This window comes from Odocoileus virginianus, chromosome 34, assembly GCF_023699985.2.
Source record: "Odocoileus virginianus isolate 20LAN1187 ecotype Illinois chromosome 34, Ovbor_1.2, whole genome shotgun sequence".
Classification (NCBI taxonomy): Eukaryota; Metazoa; Chordata; class Mammalia; order Artiodactyla; family Cervidae; genus Odocoileus; species Odocoileus virginianus.
In genome coordinates this window covers 32,474,458-32,497,861 of record NC_069707.1, presented here as the reverse complement: position 1 = coordinate 32,497,861, position 23,404 = coordinate 32,474,458, and the positions used below count along the sequence as shown (strand labels likewise).

General features: G+C 36.9%; 1 protein-coding gene across 2 annotated transcripts in view; it reads left to right on the top strand.

Annotated features, from left to right (window-relative positions):
• Positions 1-23,404, top strand: part of AKAP7 (A-kinase anchoring protein 7) — a 126,293-nt gene that overhangs the window by 5,300 nt on the left and 97,589 nt on the right. For both annotated transcript variants that reach the window (XM_070461719.1, XM_070461720.1), the window contains exons 2-5: positions 2,513-2,641; positions 9,596-9,735; positions 17,373-17,509; positions 23,097-23,257. In XM_070461719.1, the coding sequence (XP_070317820.1) occupies positions 2,513-2,641; positions 9,596-9,735; positions 17,373-17,509; positions 23,097-23,257 (567 nt within the window). The remainder of the gene's footprint in view (positions 1-2,512; positions 2,642-9,595; positions 9,736-17,372; positions 17,510-23,096; positions 23,258-23,404) is intronic.

Sequence of the window (23,404 nt, the reverse complement as noted above, 5' to 3'; positions counted from 1 at the left end):
ATTGAGTCAGTGATGCCATCCAAACATCTCATCCTCTGTCGCTCCCTTCTCTTCCTGCCCTCAATCTTTCTCAGCATCAGGGTCTTTTCCAGTGAGTTGGCTCTTCGCATCAGGTGGTCAAAGTATTGGAGCTTCAGCTTCAGCATCAGTCCTTCCAATGAATATTCAGGGTTGATTTCCTTTAGCATGGACTGGTTGGATCTCCTTGCAGTCCAAGGGACTCTCAAGAGTCTTCTTCAGCACCACAGTTCAAAAGCATCAATTCTTTGGCACTCAGCCTTCTTTGTAGTCCAACTCTCACATCCGTACGTGATTACTGGAAAAATCATAGCTTTGACTATGGGGACTTTTGTTGACAAAGTGTTGTCTCTCTAGGTTTGTCATAGCTTTCCTTCCAAGCAGCAATTGTCTTCTAATTTCGTGGCTGCAGTCACCTTCTGCAGGGATTTTGGAGCCCAAGAAAATAAAGTCTGTCACTGTTTCCATTTTTCCCCTTCTATTTGCTATGAAGTGATGGGGCTGGATGTGGATGTGTTTTAATTCATGTCTGCCAGCCTTTGCCGAAACACTGGAGCTTAGAGAACTGGAGGAAGTCTTTCAGACTTGAGCCCTGTTGAGAAACATTGTTCTATAGGATGACCATAGAACATGGAGTTCCAAGAGTTACTTGGAAATGGTATTATCTTATCTCTGAGTTAATAATTGATGTGACACCATGGACTATAGGCCACCAGGCCCCTCTGTGTATGGGATTTCGCAAGCAAGAATACTGGAGTGGGTTGCCATTTCCTTCTTGAGGGAATCTTCCCCACCTAGGGATTGAACCCAGGTCTCCCACATTGTGGGCAGATTCTTTACGGAGTCTGAGCCACCAGGAAAGCCTGTTAATAATTCATATCTACAAAAAGGTTTTCAGCTATTTGGTAATTTAATAGAAAAAATTTTGTGTATCAAGTTCTAGACTTGTTGATTTTGACATACCATTGCATTCAAGAATTTTATTTATTTTTTAAAAAATTTAAAGATCTTTTAAACATTTTATTTACAGTGTTGTGTAAGCTAAGTGATCAGTGATGATCTTTTCTATGTAGGTGCATTTGCCCCAAATATAAGATATGTATTGATTTATTAAAACTTTTGTTTAAATATAAGCTGTGTATTTTTCAACACAAGTGTAAAAAATAGAAAGGAAACATTTACTTGTTCTCACATATTTCAATAGCTGTGAATAGATTCATGGTAAATAACACTTGCTGAACACCTGCATGCCAGGCACTCAAGCTTAATAAGGTTTGAACTGTAATGTAAATAAATAGCATTATTAAGAGTGTACTATTAATTTTTTTGCTTTTGGTGTTGAACATGACTAGTTGATATAAAAAAATCAGCAATAAAAAGGTTTTAGCTGTCTTTTTTTGCTTTTATCTACAAAACAGGTGTGTGTCTGTAAATAATATTAAAGATTACTGAAATTACAATAAAAATTTAGTTTTTTTTGGCTTTTGTTAACTGTAACTTATCATGAATACTTATTATCTTGCATATTGTAAGCCATATTCTTAATGGAGTGTGTTTTTAAAGGTCTGATATATGAAAATAGAGGATTATAACAGAATAAAATAAATGACTTCTTTAATATCTTCAATGGTAAATTAATCATTAGTCAATATATAGAATAAAAATTATGTAAGTATCCCAGGATTTTTTTCAGCTCTGGTTCAAACATTGTGTCTAAAAGCATGGAGGATAATGGTGTGGGGAGACTGCCAGCTGATAAATTTAGCAATTGACTTTATCAGTTTAAACAGACACCCTTTTCCCCTTAACCTCCTCCTGAGGCATATAATTGCTCTACCCATAATAAGAAAACAAAAAACAAGGACCAAGTGTGAAATGTCGTTCCAATGTTAGTACCTGTCCTTGGAAGGGCTGTCAGCGAAACTATAGGATCTTTTTGCTTTTAACCATTGAATTTCTAGAAAAGCATATTTAGAGCTATGTAATTTTAACGTGTGAATTTTAATGTTTGAATTTCCCACGTTAATATAATAATGGAATGAAAAAAATTTTTAAATCTTTTCTGAAGGAAAAATAAAAGTCAGAGTTTATACAGGTGAGAACACATAATTGATGTTGTTAACAAATAAACATGGAAGAGATTGCCAAAATCTTGTTGACTTGTGTTCAGAAGTTATGTTAAAAATGTAGTTTTGGAGTTAAGAAAATGTGTCTTATAAAGGATCTTGAGGTTTGTTGATTAACTCAACTTTAACCCTGAGTTGAGTACTGTGCTTCAGGAAATTATTAAAGCTGTTTAACATAAAAATGGATTTATAGAAATGTAGACTATGGTATAGCTGTATAAGTAGCTTACAGTATATTTGAATGCCAGTTTTACCATTTCTTAACAGATGTTAATTTATATTGAGTTTAGTTAGTTGAGTTGTTTTAGCGTAGGATATGAATTAAAAAATAAATAAAATAATACAGTTTTCTTTTTGTGATGTTATAGGGGTGAATTCCAATGAGTGTGAAAGTGTATCAAGCAAACAAGAAATGTCAGAAGAATTTGAAGCCAACACCATGGATTCTCTGGTAGATTTGCCATTTGCTACCATAGATATTAAAGATGACAGTGAAAGTAAGTACTTTATTAAATAAATATGTGTTTAGAAGCAATGAACAGTAAATTTAGTGATAGTATTTTTTTCTTAATTATTTTACCTTAAGTATTGCTGTGTTTTTGAGTTTGGGTAGTTAATTAATATTTGTTTGGCTCCATAGTAAAGGATCCGCCTGCCAATGCAGGAGATGTGAATTCGATCCCTGGGTCAGGAACATCCCTTGGAGAAGTAAATGGCAACCCATTTCAGTGTTCTTGCCTGGGAAATCCCATGGACAGAGGAGCCTGGTGGGCTACAGTCTGTGGGTTTGCAAAAGAGATGGACATAATTGAGTGACGAAACAACAACAGTAACAACTCTCAAGATGATTGTAATCCTTAACTATGACCCTAAGGTTAAGTTAAATGATAAGGTTAAGTTAACCTTAACTTAAATCAAGGTTCAAAACAGTAGTGCAGTGAGTTTTCCTTCTTTCAGTCATACGTCTTTCCTAAATGGGGCATTCAGTTCTCCTCATTGAAATGATCATAATCCTTATTTTACCTCACCGAATTCTAAGTCTAGCTTTGTAATTATTGGAGATTTTAGAGATACTGGAAATCACCATGTTATTATTTACTCATTAGCTAATACTATTAAGTTGCATATTAAAAATACTTCAGATCTTAAGTATTTTAAAGTATTAATTAAAACCTTATTTACTTGAAAAAAATTTTTAATAGAAAAATGTATATCAAATAAAGATTGACTCAGTACTTGGTATAGGAAGTGATTGTCTTGAGCCAGTTTTTTAAAAAGTGTAAATTGTGTCCTGTATTTCTCTGTAATTTATTGGAGAAGTCTGTAATGTTTATTCCAAATTTTATTATTAAAGGACTTAAGGCACATATTTGTCCCAAATAAGAAAAAATGATTGGTGCCTGGCAAAGAATGTAAAAGATAAAGCTCAGTTAGTAAATAAATAAATGGAAAATTATTCAATTTCATAAGTATCAAAGGATGCACATTAAAATATGATTGTAACTTATCAGATTGGGAACATCACTCAAAAATAATACTCTGTGATTTTAAGGTTATATTTTTGTGGCTTCTGACAGTGTATTGTTGTGGTAGTCCTTTTAGAGTGGGGTTTATTGGGATCTTAAGCAATGTTCATACATGGCGTAGAGTCACTCATGGAATTCCTAACTATTCCTAAGGACATAGTCTTACTTGTGGGAAGAGGTTTTATTTGTAAACGTGTGTCACAGTGTTTTTAAGTAGTAAAAATACTGCCAGAAAGCCCAAATGTCCGTTAGACTGTGGCTGAATAAGCTATACCAGTGCCTTTAGGCTACATAGTATTGAATTACATATTATGAATATATTTCTGGAAACTATGTAATGGGGCACATTTCTCAGTCACTTCAGTTGTGTGCAACTCTGCAGCCGTGTGGACTGTAGCCCTCCAGGCCGCTCTGTCCATGGGATTCTCCAGGCAAGAATACTGGAATGGATTCCCATGCCCTTCTTCAAGGGATCTTCCCCACCCAGGGATGGAACCCGAGATTCTTACCCATGGCCTGCCGCATTGGCGGGAGGGCTCTTTATCACTAGGGCCACCAGGCAAGCCCACATAGTATCGAATTGCATATTATGAAAATATTTCTGAAACCTCTATAATAGGGAATCTTTCCTATGTAAAAATGCAAAGTAAAAAACTAGGGGGGAAATATATGTAATGTTAGTTTACAATTGTGTTAAGTGCTTAGGTGATCTGTCACCAAAATTCATAGTGATCGTGTTAAGATAGTAGGTTTCTGAACAATTTTTTTTTTCTTTATTCCTTTTTCTAATCTTCAAATTTTGTGAGCTCTTGATTCTTTTCATGAAAAAATACGATTAAGATTTTGAATTGTGGTTAGAAACTTGCTTTTAAAGATGTGTGCTTCATTGATTCAGTAAACAGGGAGCTAGAGAAGCTCATTTTTCCTTGATGTTATCCACCAAGATTTTACTAATAGTGTTCAACTGAGACGGTTACAGGTGAGGTCTGTGGAGTCAGACTGTCAAGGGACAGAATTTGCTCCTATGTTTCCTGTTCTGTGCTTTGAGCAGGTGTCTGGGCTTGCTTTCACTGTCTCAAAAATTGGTATAAAATGGTAGCTGTCTCATAAGATTGTTGACAGGATTCAAATAACTTATTAATAATGTAAAGTCCTTCCAATTGTGTGTGGCAAAGAACTTGTCTCTACAAATCTTTATTGATTTAATCTTACCAAGATTTTCTGCCTTAGTAAGTTTGTCAAAATTAAGTATTTAAAAATGTGTCCCTTGAAAGCAGTATTTTATAATAATATCATCAAGTGCTTCTAGCCCATCACTAAATGCTTTCTATTTCTTTGCTTAATTCTCACAGAAAATTAGAGGGGTAAATTATTTTTTTAGAAAGTTTTAGTAATTTGCTAAAGATTATTCAGAGTGCTTAGTCACTCCGGTCGTGTCTGACTCTCTGCGACCCCATGGACTGTAGCCTTCCAGGCTCCTCTGTCCCTGGGATTCTCCAGGCAAGAATACTGGAGTGGGTTGCCATTTCCTTCTCCAGTGAGTGAGGTGAAGTGAAGTCGCTCAGTCATGTCTGACTTTTTGCAACCCCATGGACTGTAGCCTACCAGGCTCCTCTGTCCATGGGATTTTCCAGGCAAGAGTACTGGAGTGGGTTGCCATTTCCTTCTCCTTATTCAGAGTAATTCTATGAAATATAGAAGGTAATAGTCTATGCTGTATACTTAAATTTTAAGAATGGTTGCTTCAGAAATTTGATGGCATAAGTAGCAAGAAAACAAGAAAAAGAATATAAAAGCAAAATTGAATTCACTCAGTCTTTTGGCTAACAGCAAGTGTAAAAAACAGTCAACCAACAATAACAGATGGACTACATTACATTAATTTCTCTCATAATTCATTTCCTTGTAGTTTTTTGAGAGAATTAAAGCGCCTTTAAGAAAATTAGATAATTTACATTAAAATGACACATGTAGTGCTTTAGGTAAAAAAAATTCAATGCATGGATGAGTTACAGCCTTTGTCAACAAGACCAGATTCATTAGAGCACATTAAAATGGCTACTGAAATCATTATGAAAATTAACAAGTATAATAAATTAAATTTATGGAATGGGTTTACAAGCTTTACTACAACTAATACTTTTTTTCTGCTGAACAGTAAAAGTTACTCTAAATAATCTGGAGAAAGATCCAGGGCACATGGCCAAAGCTTTCTACATTTTGCTTCTATTGTGATTGATCTTTAATGTTTTTATTGTAAACTTGATGTTACTTGAATACTTTGCTCATTGTGTTTTCATATGCGTTAAATAAAAGTGTTAGTTACTCAGTCATGTCCCACTCTTTGTGACCCCATGGACTGTAGCCCATCAGGTTTCTCTGTCATGGAATTCTCCAGTCAAGAATACTGGAGTGGTCATTCCCTTCTCCAGGGGATCTTCCCGACCTAAGGAAAATAAAAAGATAATAGTAAATTGTATTTTAGAACTTAGATTATGATTTAAAAGTTATAAATAAAATGAAGTTCAGTGAGGAAAAAAGGGATTTTATACTCTGGTCATACAAATAAACCTGCTAATGAAAGGCATAGAAGATATGCCAACAAATGTCTAGCAGGTTGACCATAAATCAGCAGGACTCACTGAAATAGAAAAACACAAGCATACTACTTACAAGTGTAAATTAAACTGTACTGTAACAGTAAATACAGGATTATTTCCCTCTTTATTTGTCCAGCTCACATCAGATTATTTCAAACTTTACCCTATCTGTGATGTCTAACAAAAGAAAAACTTGAGATAATCCAGTTCAAAGGAAAGCTTAATAGTTATTGATAAAAGGAAGCTAAGGGAATTTAGAAAAATGCCCTACTTCTTTATTTTTATTAAGAGGTTGTATTCTGAACTGTGGGCTTTACGCTGTATCATTCTCATGATACTCTAATTTTTAGAGCTATTATAAATTATAACTATTACCTTCAGAGATTATGATTTTCCTTCTCTGAATATCTGCAAAATGGACTTAAGGAGCATTTGAAATGGCAAAAATAAGTAGTTACAGACAGGAGGACTCTTTAGTTTTAAACAGGTAAGCTATAAAACAACTAAAATACTGAAGACTCCAGTGGTCTGTTCCTCTGCTTAGTACTGTTTATATTGAGTAAAACACAGCAAAACTGTGTCTTATGTTCAAAGGAAGACATAGATTTTGCAGTGCCACCCAATATACATATATATGTAGAAAACTGAAATTTCATGAAGTAATACTTACATATACCAGCAGCAGTATACTGTTTACTGTTCTGTTATTTTGTTTTGCTTTCTTTTCCATTCCAAGCTGTCCATTCTGGTTATTAAAAAGTACTTTTAAAAATTATCTTCTATGGTGATTTCATAACCCACTAAATGGGTTGATACTTGCAGTTTGAAAAATGAAAAGGTAGACTATAGGTTCTGGATTCTCTCTCTACTATGTTAATTTTGAGATGAACTAAAGGTTATAAAATCAACTGGATTATTAGTTTGGCCACCGTTCTTTATTTAATTTCTGCATCTCTTGTGTCTCCTGTTTTGGCAGGCAGATTCTTTACCAGTTACGTCACCTTGGAAGCCCAGTTTCAACATAAAATATCTTAATTAGTACAGATGTAATAGCTGTTGGCTCTGTTATTCCAGATCACAGATTATATTAAAATTGGTTTCCTTTTCCTGAGTGCCAGTTTAATAACAGCAGATGGAGGTGGGCTTGGAATGTATTTAGAAGTGGATTTAAAATATGTGTACTTCATTAGCATATTATATTGTGGCTTCTGTTTAAAGTTAGTTTAGTTCATGTTACTACAAAGTAAGGACTGTTTCTTATATGTATCTGAAATTACAAGCCGCTCAACATATTTGATTTTCCAAATGAAAAAAGCTTCATGGAGATAAAACCCAGGGGCACCACATGAGGCAATTCAGATACTGCTCATATTTGACAGGTGGTGCTAATGGTAAAGAATCTGCCTGCCAATGCAGGAGACGCGGGACCCAGGTTTGATTCCTGGGTTGGGAAGATCCCCTCGAGGAGGAAATGGCAACCCACTCCAGTATTCTTGCTTGGGAAATCTCATGGACAGAGGAGCCTGGCGGGCTTCAGTCCATGAGGCCGCAAAGAGTTGGACACAACCGAGCATACACACACAAGACAATGCGGATGAGAGTGCTGTGAACTTTTTATAAAAGTTCTGACAAGCTCACATGTATAGAAGAAGCTAATTTATATTTCAGATTTGTATTCTCTGTGAAGGTATGTCATTTTAACCATATTAATCATTATGCATATTGTTGAGAAGTATAATAGAGAAATGGTTGCACAAACAGACCAGTTAATTTGGTCTTAACCTATAACAATACAGTCAGACTCATTACCCAGATCACCTTGTTCTTAATTGACCCGTCTTCTACGTCTCCTTCTAGGCTTCACAGATATGTTGATCTTAGAAAGAAAGCATGTCTGTTCCCACAAATGCTTAATTTTTAAATTTTAAACATTTTCTACTATTTTTCTTAGAAGTTCTCGTTAAAATATTATTTGCAACATTCACTTAAAATTATTTACTATTAACATTTCAAAGAAAAACAGAATAAGGACAGTTTCTTCTGCTCTTTGATTTTGTTCATAGTAGTAACTACTTATCTAGAACCACAAGAGGGAAGCGATTTGTTCCAGTGGAAATTATACACTAGAAGGAGAGCTTTGAAAGGTCCGGATACCAGGTTTGACTCTGTGACACTGAACTGTTTTTAAAACTTTTTTTTTTCTCTTCTGTTCATTGTATGTAAAATAAGGAGTTTAGTTAGATATGCACAGATCTTGTCCTCTTGCTCACTATGGTTTGTTAGAGCTGATCTCAAAGATGAGACCAACTTCATAAGATTGAATCTAAGGCAAGGTACTTCCTCCTCCTTTCCAAAATCATACCTTGGAAGATATAGTTATATTTGCAGTTTACAAAGTCGCTATGAGATACTCTGCTGTTCAAGAAGACACAACCTGAAATATAAATTAATGGTAGTTTTCCATGCATGTGGAAGCCCCTGATAGAATCTGTTTTAAAAAAAAAAAAAAAGAATTTCGCACTGATTTGGGAATTACTTCTAGGAGTATAGTTTCATAATAAAAATTGTTGGTTGTTTGAAATGTCTTTTGAAGATGACTTTAAAAAGCATGCTAAGTGTTTCTCAAGTTAGCTATGGTCAAGGACTATTTTTTTTTTCTTTAGTCTCTTATTTGTTGCTGGCTGATACTTTTGTAAAATACATAATAAAACATTAAATATTAGAAAAAAAATTAAAGAAAAAGATCTGCAAAACAGAAGCCAGAATTTAACAGGCAAAATTACTTTGCCTACTTGCCCTGAAAGTTTATAAAGCATCCTCTCAGTTTTTGCTAATTGTTTGTAGTGTGACATTAGCCAGAAATTGAACTTTGAGTGGCACTGCCGCAAGTGATTTTCTTGTCAAAGTTAGGAATATACATATTACAGGATGGAGAAAAAATGATTTTTCCTAGCATCATGAAAATTGTGGCAAGGAGAAGAGAACAGTTGTTAGTTATGCTTCAGATCAGAGGTAAGTGCACCATGGCCCATGGGCCAGATCTGACTATCTGCTTTGTAAATTAAAGTTTTATTGGAAAACATTTGTACCCATTCAGCTGTATTTTGTCTACAGCTGACTTGGGTCTTTAAGACTGTATGATCCGTGAGGCTTGAAATATTTATTATGAGGTCTTTTACAGAAGAATTTGCCAATTCCTATTTTAGATTTGAAAATGACAATTATGAATGATTGCTAGTTGTATAGTACTTTTTTTTTTTTTACTGATTATATCATCTTTGTTTAAATGCATTAGACTTATTATTGTTTGACTTTTTTTCTCTAGTCACTGATGTTCCTAAAGTAAATTTGGAGAGAAGTAAAGAAAATGAATGCAACAATAAAGATCAAATAAAGAAGAGGAAAAAAAAGCGAAAAGATTATCAACCCAACTATTTCCTATCCATTCCAATCACCAACAAAGAGGTGCTTTTTTTTTTAAGAAGTATTTTTACTAGATTTTATTCTAAATTACATTTAAGGTGCACTAAATGCTCATAAGCCCTTTTACTTTCAGCTTTTAAGAGTCTTCAGTGGCATTTTAGCTGGGCAGGAAATATGGAGTATACACACACATACGGAATATAAAATACAGGGACTATAGAATATATTTCAACAATAATTTTGAAAAATATTATTTAAACAATCCTATTTAAATGACAGTTTTACAAAAGCCACTTAAAAAAAATGTTGCCAGATAGCATGTCAAGGTTCTTTCTAAAGTTTTGTTCATCATAATGGAAGAATCTTTCAGAAACACAGAGCTGGTAAAAAAAAAAAAGATTCTGAAATCTCTGTGGGGAAAGTAAACTGGGATTTGTTGCTGCTTGGTCCAGTTTATGGTAATGACTATTGCAATATAGTGTCTTCAAAAATTACTCATTGTTGTCCAACTTAATGCTGTACAATAAACTTGGTAGAAATCTATTAAAAGTCTGAAAATTTAATGTGGCATCAATAATAGGAAATGAAACCAGCCCACTGGCTCACAGTAAGATACCCTAACGTATGACTGAGAGAGAAAACTAGTAGGTAGTAAGCCTTTTAGAGCAGTGAGGTAGGAATTATAATGCCTTAGGAGAGAACACTTCGTTTGGAAGACTGATTGCTTCTATACTTGGCCCAGTTTAAAGTCTTCAGAGCTATATCTGAATTCCTGTTTGACTATGGACTCTGATCTCTTAAGTGGGTGTATTTTCAGGCTGTTTCTCCCTTTATTTAACTAGAATATTTCTACAGAATGCTAATGAGTTTTTAAATATCAAAGCAAACAAAATTAAATCAAAGAAATAAATATAAAAGAGAACAAATTCTGTTGGGGCATTCTAGGAAACTTCTAGTCTGTGAGGGACAGTTCACTTGGGAAGAAAAGATACTTAGATAAGTGGAATTATCTAGCCATACGGAATTTTAGAATTTGATACAGTAAAGAATCAAAGTTTAACTTTACTGGTATGTAGTGGTAGGTTAACTGTAAAATAGCCCTTAAGTGTTTAGCCGATGGCAAGTTTAATGTTTTTGACAACTATAGATTCCATTAAAATACTTGTAACTTATTCAGACAGGTTTTCCATAAGATTTAAGATCTTGTACCTATGGGCATTGTAGGAGAGCAGGTTAGGTCCTGAGGAAACTGCATGTGAAACAGGCCAAGTGACATCCCCATATTTTTTGTGATTGGAAGAGATGCCAGTTTCCTTATTTTGGTTTCTTGCTTAGAAATTGTTCCACTCCAGAGTCTGTGTGTAGAAGTTGGGTGAGCTCTTCTCTAAATAGCTGTTCCTGGTTCCCCTGGTCCGAGCAGCCGCTCTGCATTCCCTCCAGCCTGCCCCAGCCCCTGCCAGCGCTGGGCTGGCTTCCCACCTCGTCCAGTAAAGATTGCTGGGGGGATGTGCTAGGATAAGGCTGGTGGGGAAGGGTATTGAGGGGAGAGAGGATGGAGAGATTCCTTTCTTCTGATGCTTAGATTGGGACTCAGGTCACAAAGATGGGAGGAGGAGATGAAAGAGGACCATTTACAACCCTTAGTTTTTATCCTATAAGTCACTGTAGCCTTTGTTTCTGCCTCCTTGCTGCTGGCAGGTTCTGTAGAAAGTGGATATAGTACAGGCTTTGGAGCCTGACCAGCCTTGCTCAGATAGCAGCTGGATCACAAATGCCACTGTGGATGTTGGTCACATTACCTAATTTTTGTAGTTTCAGCGTCTTGAGGTGTAAAGTGAAGGTGATAATGATTATTTTCTAAACCCAAATTGGACACATCACTGTCATCCTTATGCACTTCAGTATCTTTGATACTTGGACAAAGACAAAGGCTTTACCATATTCTAGAAGGTTCTATATGGTTTGACCTTCTCCACCTCAGCCCCTCTGACCTTGTTTGAACTTGCCAATCCCCCCCCTGCCTGCAGGAAAGCTTTCTCTGGCTGGAGTTTTCTTTTCTCTCCTTTTGGTTTTGTTAATGCCAAAATCTCAGCTTAAACTTCTCCCACCCGTGAGCACCCTGACTAGGTCACCCCTCCCCCCACTGTTGTCATCTTTAAAATCTGACACTTGTTGATCCTCCTCACAGTTTGACAGCTCCTTCTCAGCACCTAGAACAGAGTTTGGCGGAATAGAGGCGTGCACACACAAAATACTGTCATTTCAGGGCAGAAGATGTTTCCAGAATGCCAAATTCCAACCAGAACAAATTTACAAATAATAGATACAGTGTTACACATGCTGGTTTTCTGTAATATAGGTTCAGTGATAGTTTGTTTTCCAGGAGGTCCATGACTTGTAATAGTGGGGCACACAAGTTTCAAGTAACCTGGAAACCAAAGAATTTCATGTTTCTCTCTCAAGTGACTGATTTGTGGGTAACAAAGCTTAATGCCTGTATATGGGGAGGAGGATTAGGGACTAGGACAAGATGAGGAAGATCTTTTTTATATCTTCTGTATGAGTACCTTTTTTGTTTCTTTGAAAGTATCTAATGTTAATTTCTTTTGAAACTGCCTATGGGCTTTTGTGGGGAGTCCTGGGAAAAGGAGCGGCATTTATAACATTGTTTCAATGGGAGACTGTATTCCAAGTTCCAATTAAGTGACCTGCAAACAAGCTTTTGGAAGCGAGCACATTGACAATGAGCTGCTCTACTTTTGGCTTCTACTTGCTGGCATCTAGTTTTAAAGGAAAAAGGATTCAGACTTACATGGGTCTTTATTAGTAGACATTTAGAATGCTTTAGTTTTGGAAGGTCATGATTTTCATATTTTTAAGAGATAGGTTTGGAAAATGAATTAGAATGACTGCATGAAAATATCCTAATTGCATGTATATGAGAATGTGTTTCTCCATTACCCACAATTACACATTAATTTAAAATTAAAAATAAAGAGAAGTTGAATGGTATTTTAGTGAATCCTAAATATTTCTTAACTGGCTAGAATTGCTTAATTATTAGTTCTAGGTGGATTTGCCCATATATTGGTTTTATATACTTTCTTATAAGAGGTAATAATACAAGTCAACATTGAAAAATGCAAGGGAAGCTAATTGAAATTAAGAATGCATTAAATTTTTGGTAAGATGACTGTTCTATACCAATGGAAAAATATGATACTCTTTAGGAGTTTTAAAAGGTATTTGTTATATTTAATTCTGTATTTCATTTTCTAATGTGAAAATTACTGGTCTTATGAAAATATGAAATATGATTTATGCATTCTGTTCCTTTCTGGGAAATGTAATTGTGAAAGTACATGATGTTTAACATGCATGTTAAACACTTTGGTAGATACAGAAAATTCTCTTCAGATGATTTTTTACTTTTACTCTGCTTACCGCTTTATCATCAGATTTTCAAGTTTTTTTTCATCCTGTGGACAAGCAAGAAAAATGACTATATTCATCTTTGAAGAGATGTTAGGTAGCAAATTGATGTGATAATTCTGTTAAACCTTAATGAGGCAGCAAATTTAGGAATGATGTATGTTAACAGCTTAGGAAAAAATCCAAAAATAATGTCAAAAGATGAGGTAAAAGATACTGTCCTTCTGTGTGCTAGACTATAACCACTCTCCCTCACATACTGACTTGAAGGCATTTTCTTTGAGCTCATTTATGCTCTGAATTAACTAGAAAGCTTAACAAAAAATACCGAAATTTCTTATTGCTTTTATTTTTAGGCATGTGGAATATGGCTTCATGGTGAGGTTTAGCAGTTGCGTGTCTGTTTTTATTCTCTAAATACAAAGAAATTACTCAGTGAATGAAATATTTAAGATTTTAATAAGCTTTTATTTTTTAAAGTTTCTTTCAGTGTCCTATTTAAATATGGCTCTGCAATGTTAGGCTTAAAAAATGTGCATTGTTCAATACTGCCAGTGGCTGGGGATTATGATAACAGATAAGCTTCAATGGCTTTGTAGAAATTTAAACAGTGGTTATAAAAATTAGTTTCCTTTGGCCTTTAATGACATTGGTACTTTTAAAAATGGCATACAGAGAAGACTCTGAAGTAGTTTCCTTTTTTCTTTTTATCTTTTAAGAATGTAATTAGGAATAAAAAGCATTAAAATTTTTTAAAGATGATATCAAGGAATATATAAATTAATCTGAGGCATCAAAGCATAGTTAGATATACATTACTTGATTAGGTTATCTTTTAGAATTTTCATAGGTTGAGGTTAATTTTGCATTTTAAGTACTGTGTGGCTTCAGAGAAATAGTCTTCAAAAGTTTTATGGATTTTAATTTGCAATTTTATAAGCTACTGGATAATTCAAAGATATGAATGGTATATAACTCTTTTGCACCAAATAATAGGACATTGTACTAAAATGCTGAATATACAAATGGATGGAAATTTTTGAGCATTGTCCTGAATTTATATATAATTAGTATTTGAGCTTAGAATAAAGACTACATTTTTATGAAAATGCAGATACTCTACCCGCTAAGTGCAATGGCAAACCCCAGGTGTGACCATGAAAGTGTCTCTAGGCATTGACAGATGTCCCCTGGCGTAGAGGACCCCTGATTTTGATAATATTGGCAGTTTTGCAGACCTTATATTAGGCAAATGTGAAGTGCTTTCCTTTAGCTTGTGTGCCGTCCTGTAGCTTGGGTGTCGACCTTTAACACATCCCTGTAACTTTGGCAGTGCTTTACAATCGAAAAGAAACCAAGACCCAGTGAGACTAGGTGATGTCTGTGGGGTTACACCTGTGGCTGACCTGCGATTAAAATCTAGGATTTCTGATGCAAGTCCGCACCCCTAATTTGCTTCACTTTTCATTAAAAAGTTCTCATCCTAAACCACTTTTTCACGATTATTTAAGCCAGAATTACCATTTGTGCCAGCTAATATTTGAAGATGCAGTTATACTGTACTGAGGTCTGACATTCTAGAGCATGCACTCAGCACTGGGCTAGGTTCTTCCCACATGAACATGGACCTTCTTCAGCTGCGTCAGTGTTCCTGGAAACCAGTCCAGGACTTCACTGCACCCGGAAAAATCTCTCAAAAGTTCACCTGTAAAATCCTTGAAGAGTAGTGTGGGCTTACACCAAAGGCATTTTTGAGCCCATGTGTTATATTGGGATTTCCCTATAGCTCAGATGGTAAAGAATCTGCCTTCAGTGCAGGAGACCCAGGTTCGATCCTTGGGTCAGGAAGATCCCCTGGAGAAGGAAATGGCAACTGACTCCAGTATTCTTGCCTTGGAGAATCCCGTGGACAGAGGAGCTTCGTGGGCTGCAGTCCACGGGGTTGTAAAGAGTCAGACATGATTGAGTGACTAACACACCCACATGTGTTCTGTCACACAGGGTTCAGTAAGACTTCCTCAGAACCTCCTTTAAGTGTCTTTTTGCCCTTGGTGTCTCATGACTTGAGTCAATACCCTCATGTCACCACTCTCCTGTCTCCTCTCAAAAATGCATTCCTCGTCCCTTTTCCACAGTTCTCTGGCCAATTTTCCTCCTCCTCACTCCTGGATCTTTTCCTCCAGATATTTCCCTCATCTTTTCTCATCTATTGTAATTTATCTTTTTCTCAAGTTCCTTTGCTATTTTGGGTATTGAAAGTGGCTGTTGAAAGTGAAAGTCACTCAGTCATGTCCAACTCTTTGCGATCCCATGGACTACACAGTCCATAGAATTCTCCAGGCCAGAATATTGGAGTGGGTAACCGCTCCCTTCTGCAGGGGATCTTCCCAACGCAGGGATCAAACCCAGATCTCCCGCACTGCAAGCATATACTTTACCAGCTGAGCCACCAGCAAAGCCCAAGAATACTGCAGTGGGTGGTATAAAATCTTGAAAAGTTTTTAAAAAATTTTCTGTGTTTCAGTTTATTTTAGCGGAGACAGTACCAATACCTACTTCACAGGATTGGTGGGAGGCTTAGTGAACTGATAGATGTAAAATGCCTACTCTAGTGCCTGAAACCTAGTGACCACACAAGAAGGGGACTGTTGTTGTTTCAACGTTGTTTATTTGTATTACCAAGAACTGTGGTGAGACATGGAGAGGAAGAAATATGCCCTCGGGGACACCATTAATTTGCTCAGTGTAGAGGTAGAGAAAACCCTGACTGTAAGACCTTTGTGTAGTATGATGTTAGGAGCATTTTAACTACCAGGCTATCAGTATTCTTTTGTTGGGTGTCTCGGAAGTGACATCTTACCTTGGGAAATCTTAGGTGTTATTGCGTATTGTCCTACCAGGAAAACACTGTTTCCCATGATACTGTTCTCCAGGTTGCAAGGAATACAGAAGTGCTGAGGTTATTTGGGTGAAGAGGATTTATTGTAAAGATCTGTGGGAAGTCAGATCCCAGGCCAGCACCTCATGATTTGCCCAGTCACAGTCTGCAGATAATGGGAAGATTGTTCAGGATGAAACAGCTTGTCTGTATGGGAACAGCCTGCTGTGCCGGTGATTCAGCTCTTTCTTATCTCTGCTGTCTCTTTGGGGTTCTGCTGCTATTGCCAGTCTCCTCTCTTGTCTTTTTCTCTCTCATGCTGCTGCCTCCAGGTTTCTACGTGCACTCTTTTCTCTGGGGATTGCTTGGTTTGCTAGTTTATATTCTAGTTATTTTCCATTTAGAAGCTGGCTAATACTGTCTCTGGGCTCCCCAGGTGGTGCTAGTGGTAAAGAACCCGCCTGCTAGTGCAGGAGACGTAAGAGACACATGTTTGATCCCTCAGGCAGGGAAGATCCCCTGGAGAAAGGAATGGCAGCCCTCTCCAATATTCTTACTTGGAGAATCCCGTGGACAGAGGAGCCTGGTGGGCTGTAGTCTATAGTGCTGCAAAGAATCGGACCTGACTGACGTGACTTAGCACACACAGTATTGTCTCTAGCTGGAAATAGAGGAGGGAAAAGCCATCATTCCTCTTTGTTCTTAGTAGGTTGAGAGGGGTGAGCTGATGAGGGACCAAGGATTTTTGTTGGATAAAGACTACAGTTTTTTAAACACACGCGTTTAGCCTTCTGTGCAGCTCTCTCACCGTGGTTATGCCCCGCCTCACAATGTCTGGGGAAATGACAGCGGTCATTCCTGTTGAATTATTGCTGTCCTGAGAAATCTTAAAGGCCATGAAGAATGGATTCTCAGACACATTCATTTGGAGACAAATAAATATTATTGCCAGCAGAAATGGAATGTTGTCTGCTGATTTGACCTTTCTGTGGCAAGAATAAAACTTTTATTTTTAGGAAAGATCATAATGATAGTGAGTCATACTGTATATTCCAAGGATAAGTTTCTGAAAAGATACATAGCCATTGAATTTTTCCACTCAATCAGGGACCCAGTCTGTAAAAGAAGGATGTTGGACTTGATACTCTTAAGATGGATAAGCATTATGTAATTTTTAAAACATTTATACATCCCATTAAACTTTCCGAGTTGTCCCTCCAGGATATTTAAGAATAGGTAGACAAGCATGATTTGATTGAAAATCTTGACCGTGTTCTCATTTTAGTCGTTACTTATTTTCTTCTCAATCTGAATGCCGCTGTAAGGAAGTATTGCTTACCTAATGTCTGTTTTGTCTGTGTGTGATTAGATTACAAAAGGAATTAAGATGCTGCAAAATGCAATAATACAACAAGATGAGCGACTGGCCAGAGCAATGAGCAGTGATGGTTCCTTTCATATTACCCTACTAGTGATGCAGTTACTGAATGAAGATGAAGTCAACATGTGAGTACTACATCTTTCTGGAATATTGTTTTCCAAGTTATTACTTTAATATGAGTAAACATAACAGAACCCAAAGAGGCATTGAAATTCTAAAGAAGCATTCTTTGTTATAATTTGTTCAGTCAACAAGCCAATGTACAGAATCAGCTGTACAATATTCTTCCTAATCTGTATTTTTTTTCCCTCTGTGATACATGGCTTGCGGGATCCTAGTTCCCCAACCAGCGACTGAACCTTTGTACCCTGTAGCGGAAGTGCAGAGCTTAACCACTGGACCACCAGGGAACTGCCCCTAATCTATACTTTTGAACTGTGTTATTGTTTTCAGATGCATTGTTATGCAGTTATTTTGTCCATGTTAATTATGTAAGCGCTATGGAGTCTGTCCATTTAGGTTAGGATTCCAGGTAAAGATTCTGGAATCATGTCTTAATAGCTGCTCAATTTTGGGCAAATCACTCTTTAAGTAAATGGAGAAAATCATAGCACTGACACATGTAAACGCTCTTAGTATAGGGCCTGGCGCATAGTAGGCAGTCAATATTATTAGCTATTAGAACTGTAATTTATTAGATCAGTGGACAGTTTTCAGTCTCACCTCCCCCACTACTACAATACTGTATACCCTGCACCCCCAAACCCAGAGTTGTGCCACAGAAGTTGAGTATGAGTCTTTGATTGCTGTTTTCCAGCCCACAGTGGAGAAACCTTGCTCATCCTCCACTTCTCTGGGACACTGTTGGAATGAGCGCCCCTTGTTCTGTTACCCATTGTGTAGCTCTCTAGATTAAACTCAAGCTTAAGCTCTTTGGATAGCCAAAGCCAGAATTACAGGTTACAGCTTACTTCTGTTTTCTACCCTGACATATAGTCTCCTGAGGGAATGAAGAATATGACTTGGATAGGGAGGGTGCAAGGAAAAGGGGAAATATAAGGGAGAAAAGAATAAAGTAGTAACTCAAAAAATAGTCAATTTATGTCAATAGTCAGATTATGATTCTGGTGGTGATATCTTTTAAACAGTAGGACTGCATATTTTTAGGGACTGGTCTTCTCATCTGTTCCAATGTGTTCCACCCAAGAGCAGATACAATGCCAGAGAGGACCAGAAGGTTTTACTTAACTCACGTTCACTGTTCGCTTTGCCAGTCAGAAGGAAAAAAAAGAAATACTCTGATGCTCTTAAAGGAAAAGAAGAGAAAATGTGACACAAGAAGATGCAAGCCTAAGAGAAAATGGGTGGCACTCTGTATGTTAGAGTGGAGGATGAGTCAGGGTTCCCCAGGGAAGCAGAACCAATAGGATGGATCTTCATTTGTTTATCTAGATATACTGATATATCTGTGTGTGCACCACAGCTGTGTGTAGAGCTTTATTTGTAGGAATTAGCTCAGGTGATTCTGGGGGCTGGCAAATTTCAAACCTTCAAGGCGATCTGCCAGACTGGAGACCCAGGTGAGAGCTGATTTAGTATAGCCTCAAGTCCGAAGGCAGTCTGGAGGAAGAATTCCTTCTTCCCTGGGGGGCCTCAAAGAAGAATGTGCTTCCGCACAGATAGGAGGTTAGCGTTGAGGGAGATTTCTACCACAGGGACCTCAGGTAGTTCCTTCAATTCCCCTTTGTCTATCAGGGTATATATTAATAGATGAACCCAGAAGTTTCCTTGCTCCCTGGTAGGTAGACCTGGAAGTTCACGGAGAATCGGTGGGTCGGTCGGGGCGGGATGAGGGACAGTGGCAATGCCAGGCGTCCACGTTTCCTGATCAGAGGCCCCTGCACAGCTCTCCTACCTCAGCAGGCCCTGCCGGTGCGGTGCCTGGAAGGGACACGTGACCTTTCGTGGACACCAGCGAAGGGTCCCTGGGGGTATGACCAGACCAGGCCGCTCAATTGCGCATCTCTGAGAACCCAAACAGCAAGCAAACCAAAGACCTTCAATCTTTATACAAAAGTATGCTGGGTTTCCTGGGAAGGAGGAGGGGAGAGGGAAGGGGAAAGCAATCCTGAAAGGAAGTTTGAGTTAAAGAATAATTGTACCCCAAAGAGGCCTTTTTAAACCAAAGAAGACTGAGTTACCGTTGATTGCTAAGTTTATGTTTTAGCTCTATCATCAAAAATGGGTCTTGGCCATGGCATGTGTATATATTTCAGTCTCTGCTCCTCAGTCTCTATTTCCCAAACAAGTATTATTTTATTTCCTTAACAAGTGTTGTGAGTCTGGCCACACAGATAGGTCATCTTTCTTGTACATATGAAGAAGCTGGGAGTTCTGGGAATTAAGCGCATGCTAGTCAATGGAGAAACCAGAACTAGTTGGTTTGCTTTATTATTGTTCCATGGAGTGTGATTGAGGGAGGGGGTGGGATGGAGACAGGAGGGAGAAGGTGGGCACAAGTTCATGAAAGAGGTGGAAGAGATGAGTCTGCTGCAAGTATGAGTGGCCTCTTGTATGTAACTCAGTTGGAGAAGGAAATGGCAACCCACTCCAGTACTCTTGCCTAGAGAATCCTGCGGACAGCGGAGCCTGGTGGGCTGCCGTCTGTGGGGTCGCACAGAGTCGGACACGACTGAAGCGACTTAGCATGCATGCATGCATTGGAGAAGGAAATGGCAACCCACTCCAGTGTTCTTGCCTGGAGAATCCCAGGGACGGAGGAGCCTGGTGGGCTGCCGTCTGTGGGGTCACACAGAGTCAGACACGACTGAAGCGACTTAGCAGCAGCAGCATGTAACTCAGTGGCCTCTACTGATGAACGTGTTAACTGGCTAGAAATACTGTTGAGTACTGTGCAGTTGGGTTGGGGTGAGGGTGTATGTTCTCAATGTATTATAATGTCTACATCTCTCATTGGAGGTAGGACTGCCTTTCCTAGGAAACTTTTAGAATTATTTGGGAGGGTGGTTGATTTTGGTCATCACTAAGGAATGCCATGGGCATTTTATGCACAGGGTCAGTGTTACTAAACCACCTGCAGTAAGTACATGGAACAGCCCTGAACTAGGAAGCATTGTCTTGCCCTAAATCGTGGTATCATTTGTTGAAGAGTTACTGTCCAGAGCATAGTGACACTCTTGAGTCATTGAGCCCTGTGTTTTACAATGTGTGTTTGCAAATTTCAATTTTGTGTAAAAAATGAAATGGTTAGCAAGTCTGCTTGGTGTGTGAGAAATTAAAGTCACATCCTTGTGCTATTTTATAGTACTGGGAGTTGTAGCTCTGCTAGAAGATGATGACCAGATACTTGCAACTTAGCAATTATTTTTGACTAAGTTGCAATGAAAAATTAAGAAATATTTGAAGTTTGCTATACAGACAAGATAGTATTTTGCAGTTCAGGCAACATTATTTATCAACCACATATAAGATACTGACCTAAGTGCTTTGGAGGAAATAAAGATGAATCATGAATGGATCTTGTGCTCATGTATTATACATTACAGTTGACTGGGTCATATGGATCCAAATAACTATAATAGAAAAATGTAAAAAAAGCGGTCTGTTTCATTAAGTATAAAATATTCATGGAATTGCAAAGGCGAGAAGATTTGCTTCTAATTTGGGGAACCAGGGAAATAAGTGTTTGTGACTGAAGTGTCAACTTTTAAGTGATGATGAGATTCAAGGTGTGGCTTCATTTTGGGTAGCTGTATAGTGAGTGAAACTGATTGGGTTTTCTGGAAGACACTGATTATGTGAAGGGTTTTCTGAGTCCCTAATCTTTTAATTTTATCTTTCATCCCATACAGTATAATATGCTAGACATCTGTATTGTCAGCTTCTTGTTCTATATCCTTACTTTTCGAAGTCTAGTATCATATTTTAGGTATTTAATATAAAGTACTGATCAATGGGTCAGATAAGGAGTGTGCAGAAACTTTTTTTTTTAATGTAAAGAATTTCTTCAGGTAGATGGCACGCTTTGTGTCTTCACAGTGCAGAAGAAAGAAATAGAAATGTGTTAGTCCAAATACTGATTTGAAAAGATGGATGTCCTGTCTTTGTTTTGAGTACAACCTTTGGGTCTGAATTCTAGTTTCAGAATTCTGTTTCCTACATACCTATACCCTGTTCAGTGTACTATAAAGAAATCTTTCATAAACAGTTCTTGAAAAGATATTCTATTTAAAAGAATTTTAAAGTCAGTGATATTTACCAAGAGGCACTGTGACTCATTTTCACTCTGTGACCAGTGACATCTCATTAGGATAAATGTATTGGTTTATATTACTACATAGTGGGAAAACTGGACTGAATTTGGATCATTTTATATTTCTTTAAAGAAAAATGAAATGTAGAATTCATTGGTTCTGAAAACTCCTGACCTTTAGGATGGCCTGCTTTGCTATAGAGTTATATTTAAAGTGAGTATCTTGGTATTCATTCCCTGATTTATGGAAGCTGAGCCAGAGTAGGTGTTCTGTTTCACTTGCTTGAATTCAGCCCGTGGTGAAGATGGTACTGCAGTAGCAGCGTGTCTTTTGGGATGAACATAAATACAGTCAGGAAAGATTGGATTTCGGATGTGAATTTGGAGGTCCAGTGAGAAATGTTGACATTTCTAAAGCTGTTTGGAAATATTATATATTGTTTGACAGAGAGGTAAGACCCAGTATGGAAACCAGTTAAAAACTTAAAGCTAATGGAGAAATATGAAACATCTAGAAAAATGTCTAAGTTTCTTTTCACACATTTGACATCTTATTACTATTAATGAACAAATTGCCGATCAAGATAATCTAAATTAAGGTGGTTCACCAGAAGGGTATTTTAGACACCTCTCCATAATGTAAAATGTCTTTCTTTCTTTCTTGAGTGATTGCTGCCCTCTAGTGAGATTTTGGTTTTTTTCTCATTATAAAGTCTCTGTACTAAAATCTTCTTAGTATGGAAATAATTGGTCTTAATTTTCAAAATATTCCAAACCTGATAATGTCTAATTCAGTAATATAGTAAGCTTTTATTTTTATTAAGAAAAAATAGTGCATTTGAAACACAGAATAACCCTTTAATCAGATAGACTAAACATATACAGCAAATTTATGTCACTGTAGTTGTAAATTTGCACTTTGGTCAAGTCTAAGTATAATAAATTATCTTATTATGGAGACTGCTATATTTTAAAGAGATAATATATTTTAATTTTTAGTAAAGTGCTTCACAAATAGTTAATACTATGTAAGTATTAGTACTTTTAACAAGAACCTTGAACTTTCACATAATCTGATATAAACTTTTGTAGGTATTAGGTTTTTCTGCAATATATGGTCAGTATTTTTTTTCTTTGGTTGTGCATGCAGTATTTCCTTGGTTTAAAACCTTTTGGTAAACTATAACATAACATCTTCTTTTGTATCTTTAATATAAAATAAATTGTAATTAGGTAAAGATTAATTCACTTATATAAATTTTGTTTAAAATTAATATTAGTTTTATTTTGATCCTATGGATTTGATTTTGAGGGTATTCTGAGCATTAAAATAATTAGTACAGACACATAAATTAATATCTTTCTAAAACTCTTTCTCATTTGGTTTTGTATATTTTACTACTTACTATATTACTAAAAAATATATTGTCTCTTGCCAGTGGTATTGATGCTCTTTTGGAATTAAAGCCATTTGTAGAAGAAATCCTCCAAGGAAAACCTTTGACTTTGCCCTTTGAAGGGGTTGACACTTTCGGAAATCAGGTTGGATTTGTGAAACTGGCAGAAGGAGATCACATAAAGTCACTTTTGGAGATAGCAGGTAAAACAAACAGCGATATACTTACATGAAATCTCATTGTTGAAGAAGAAATTTTTTTCTCCCAATTCTTATAGTAGAGATTTGACATCTTTCAAATTTGGGGGGGGCCAGTGTAGCCTCACTTTATAAGTGACCTACTTCAGCAGT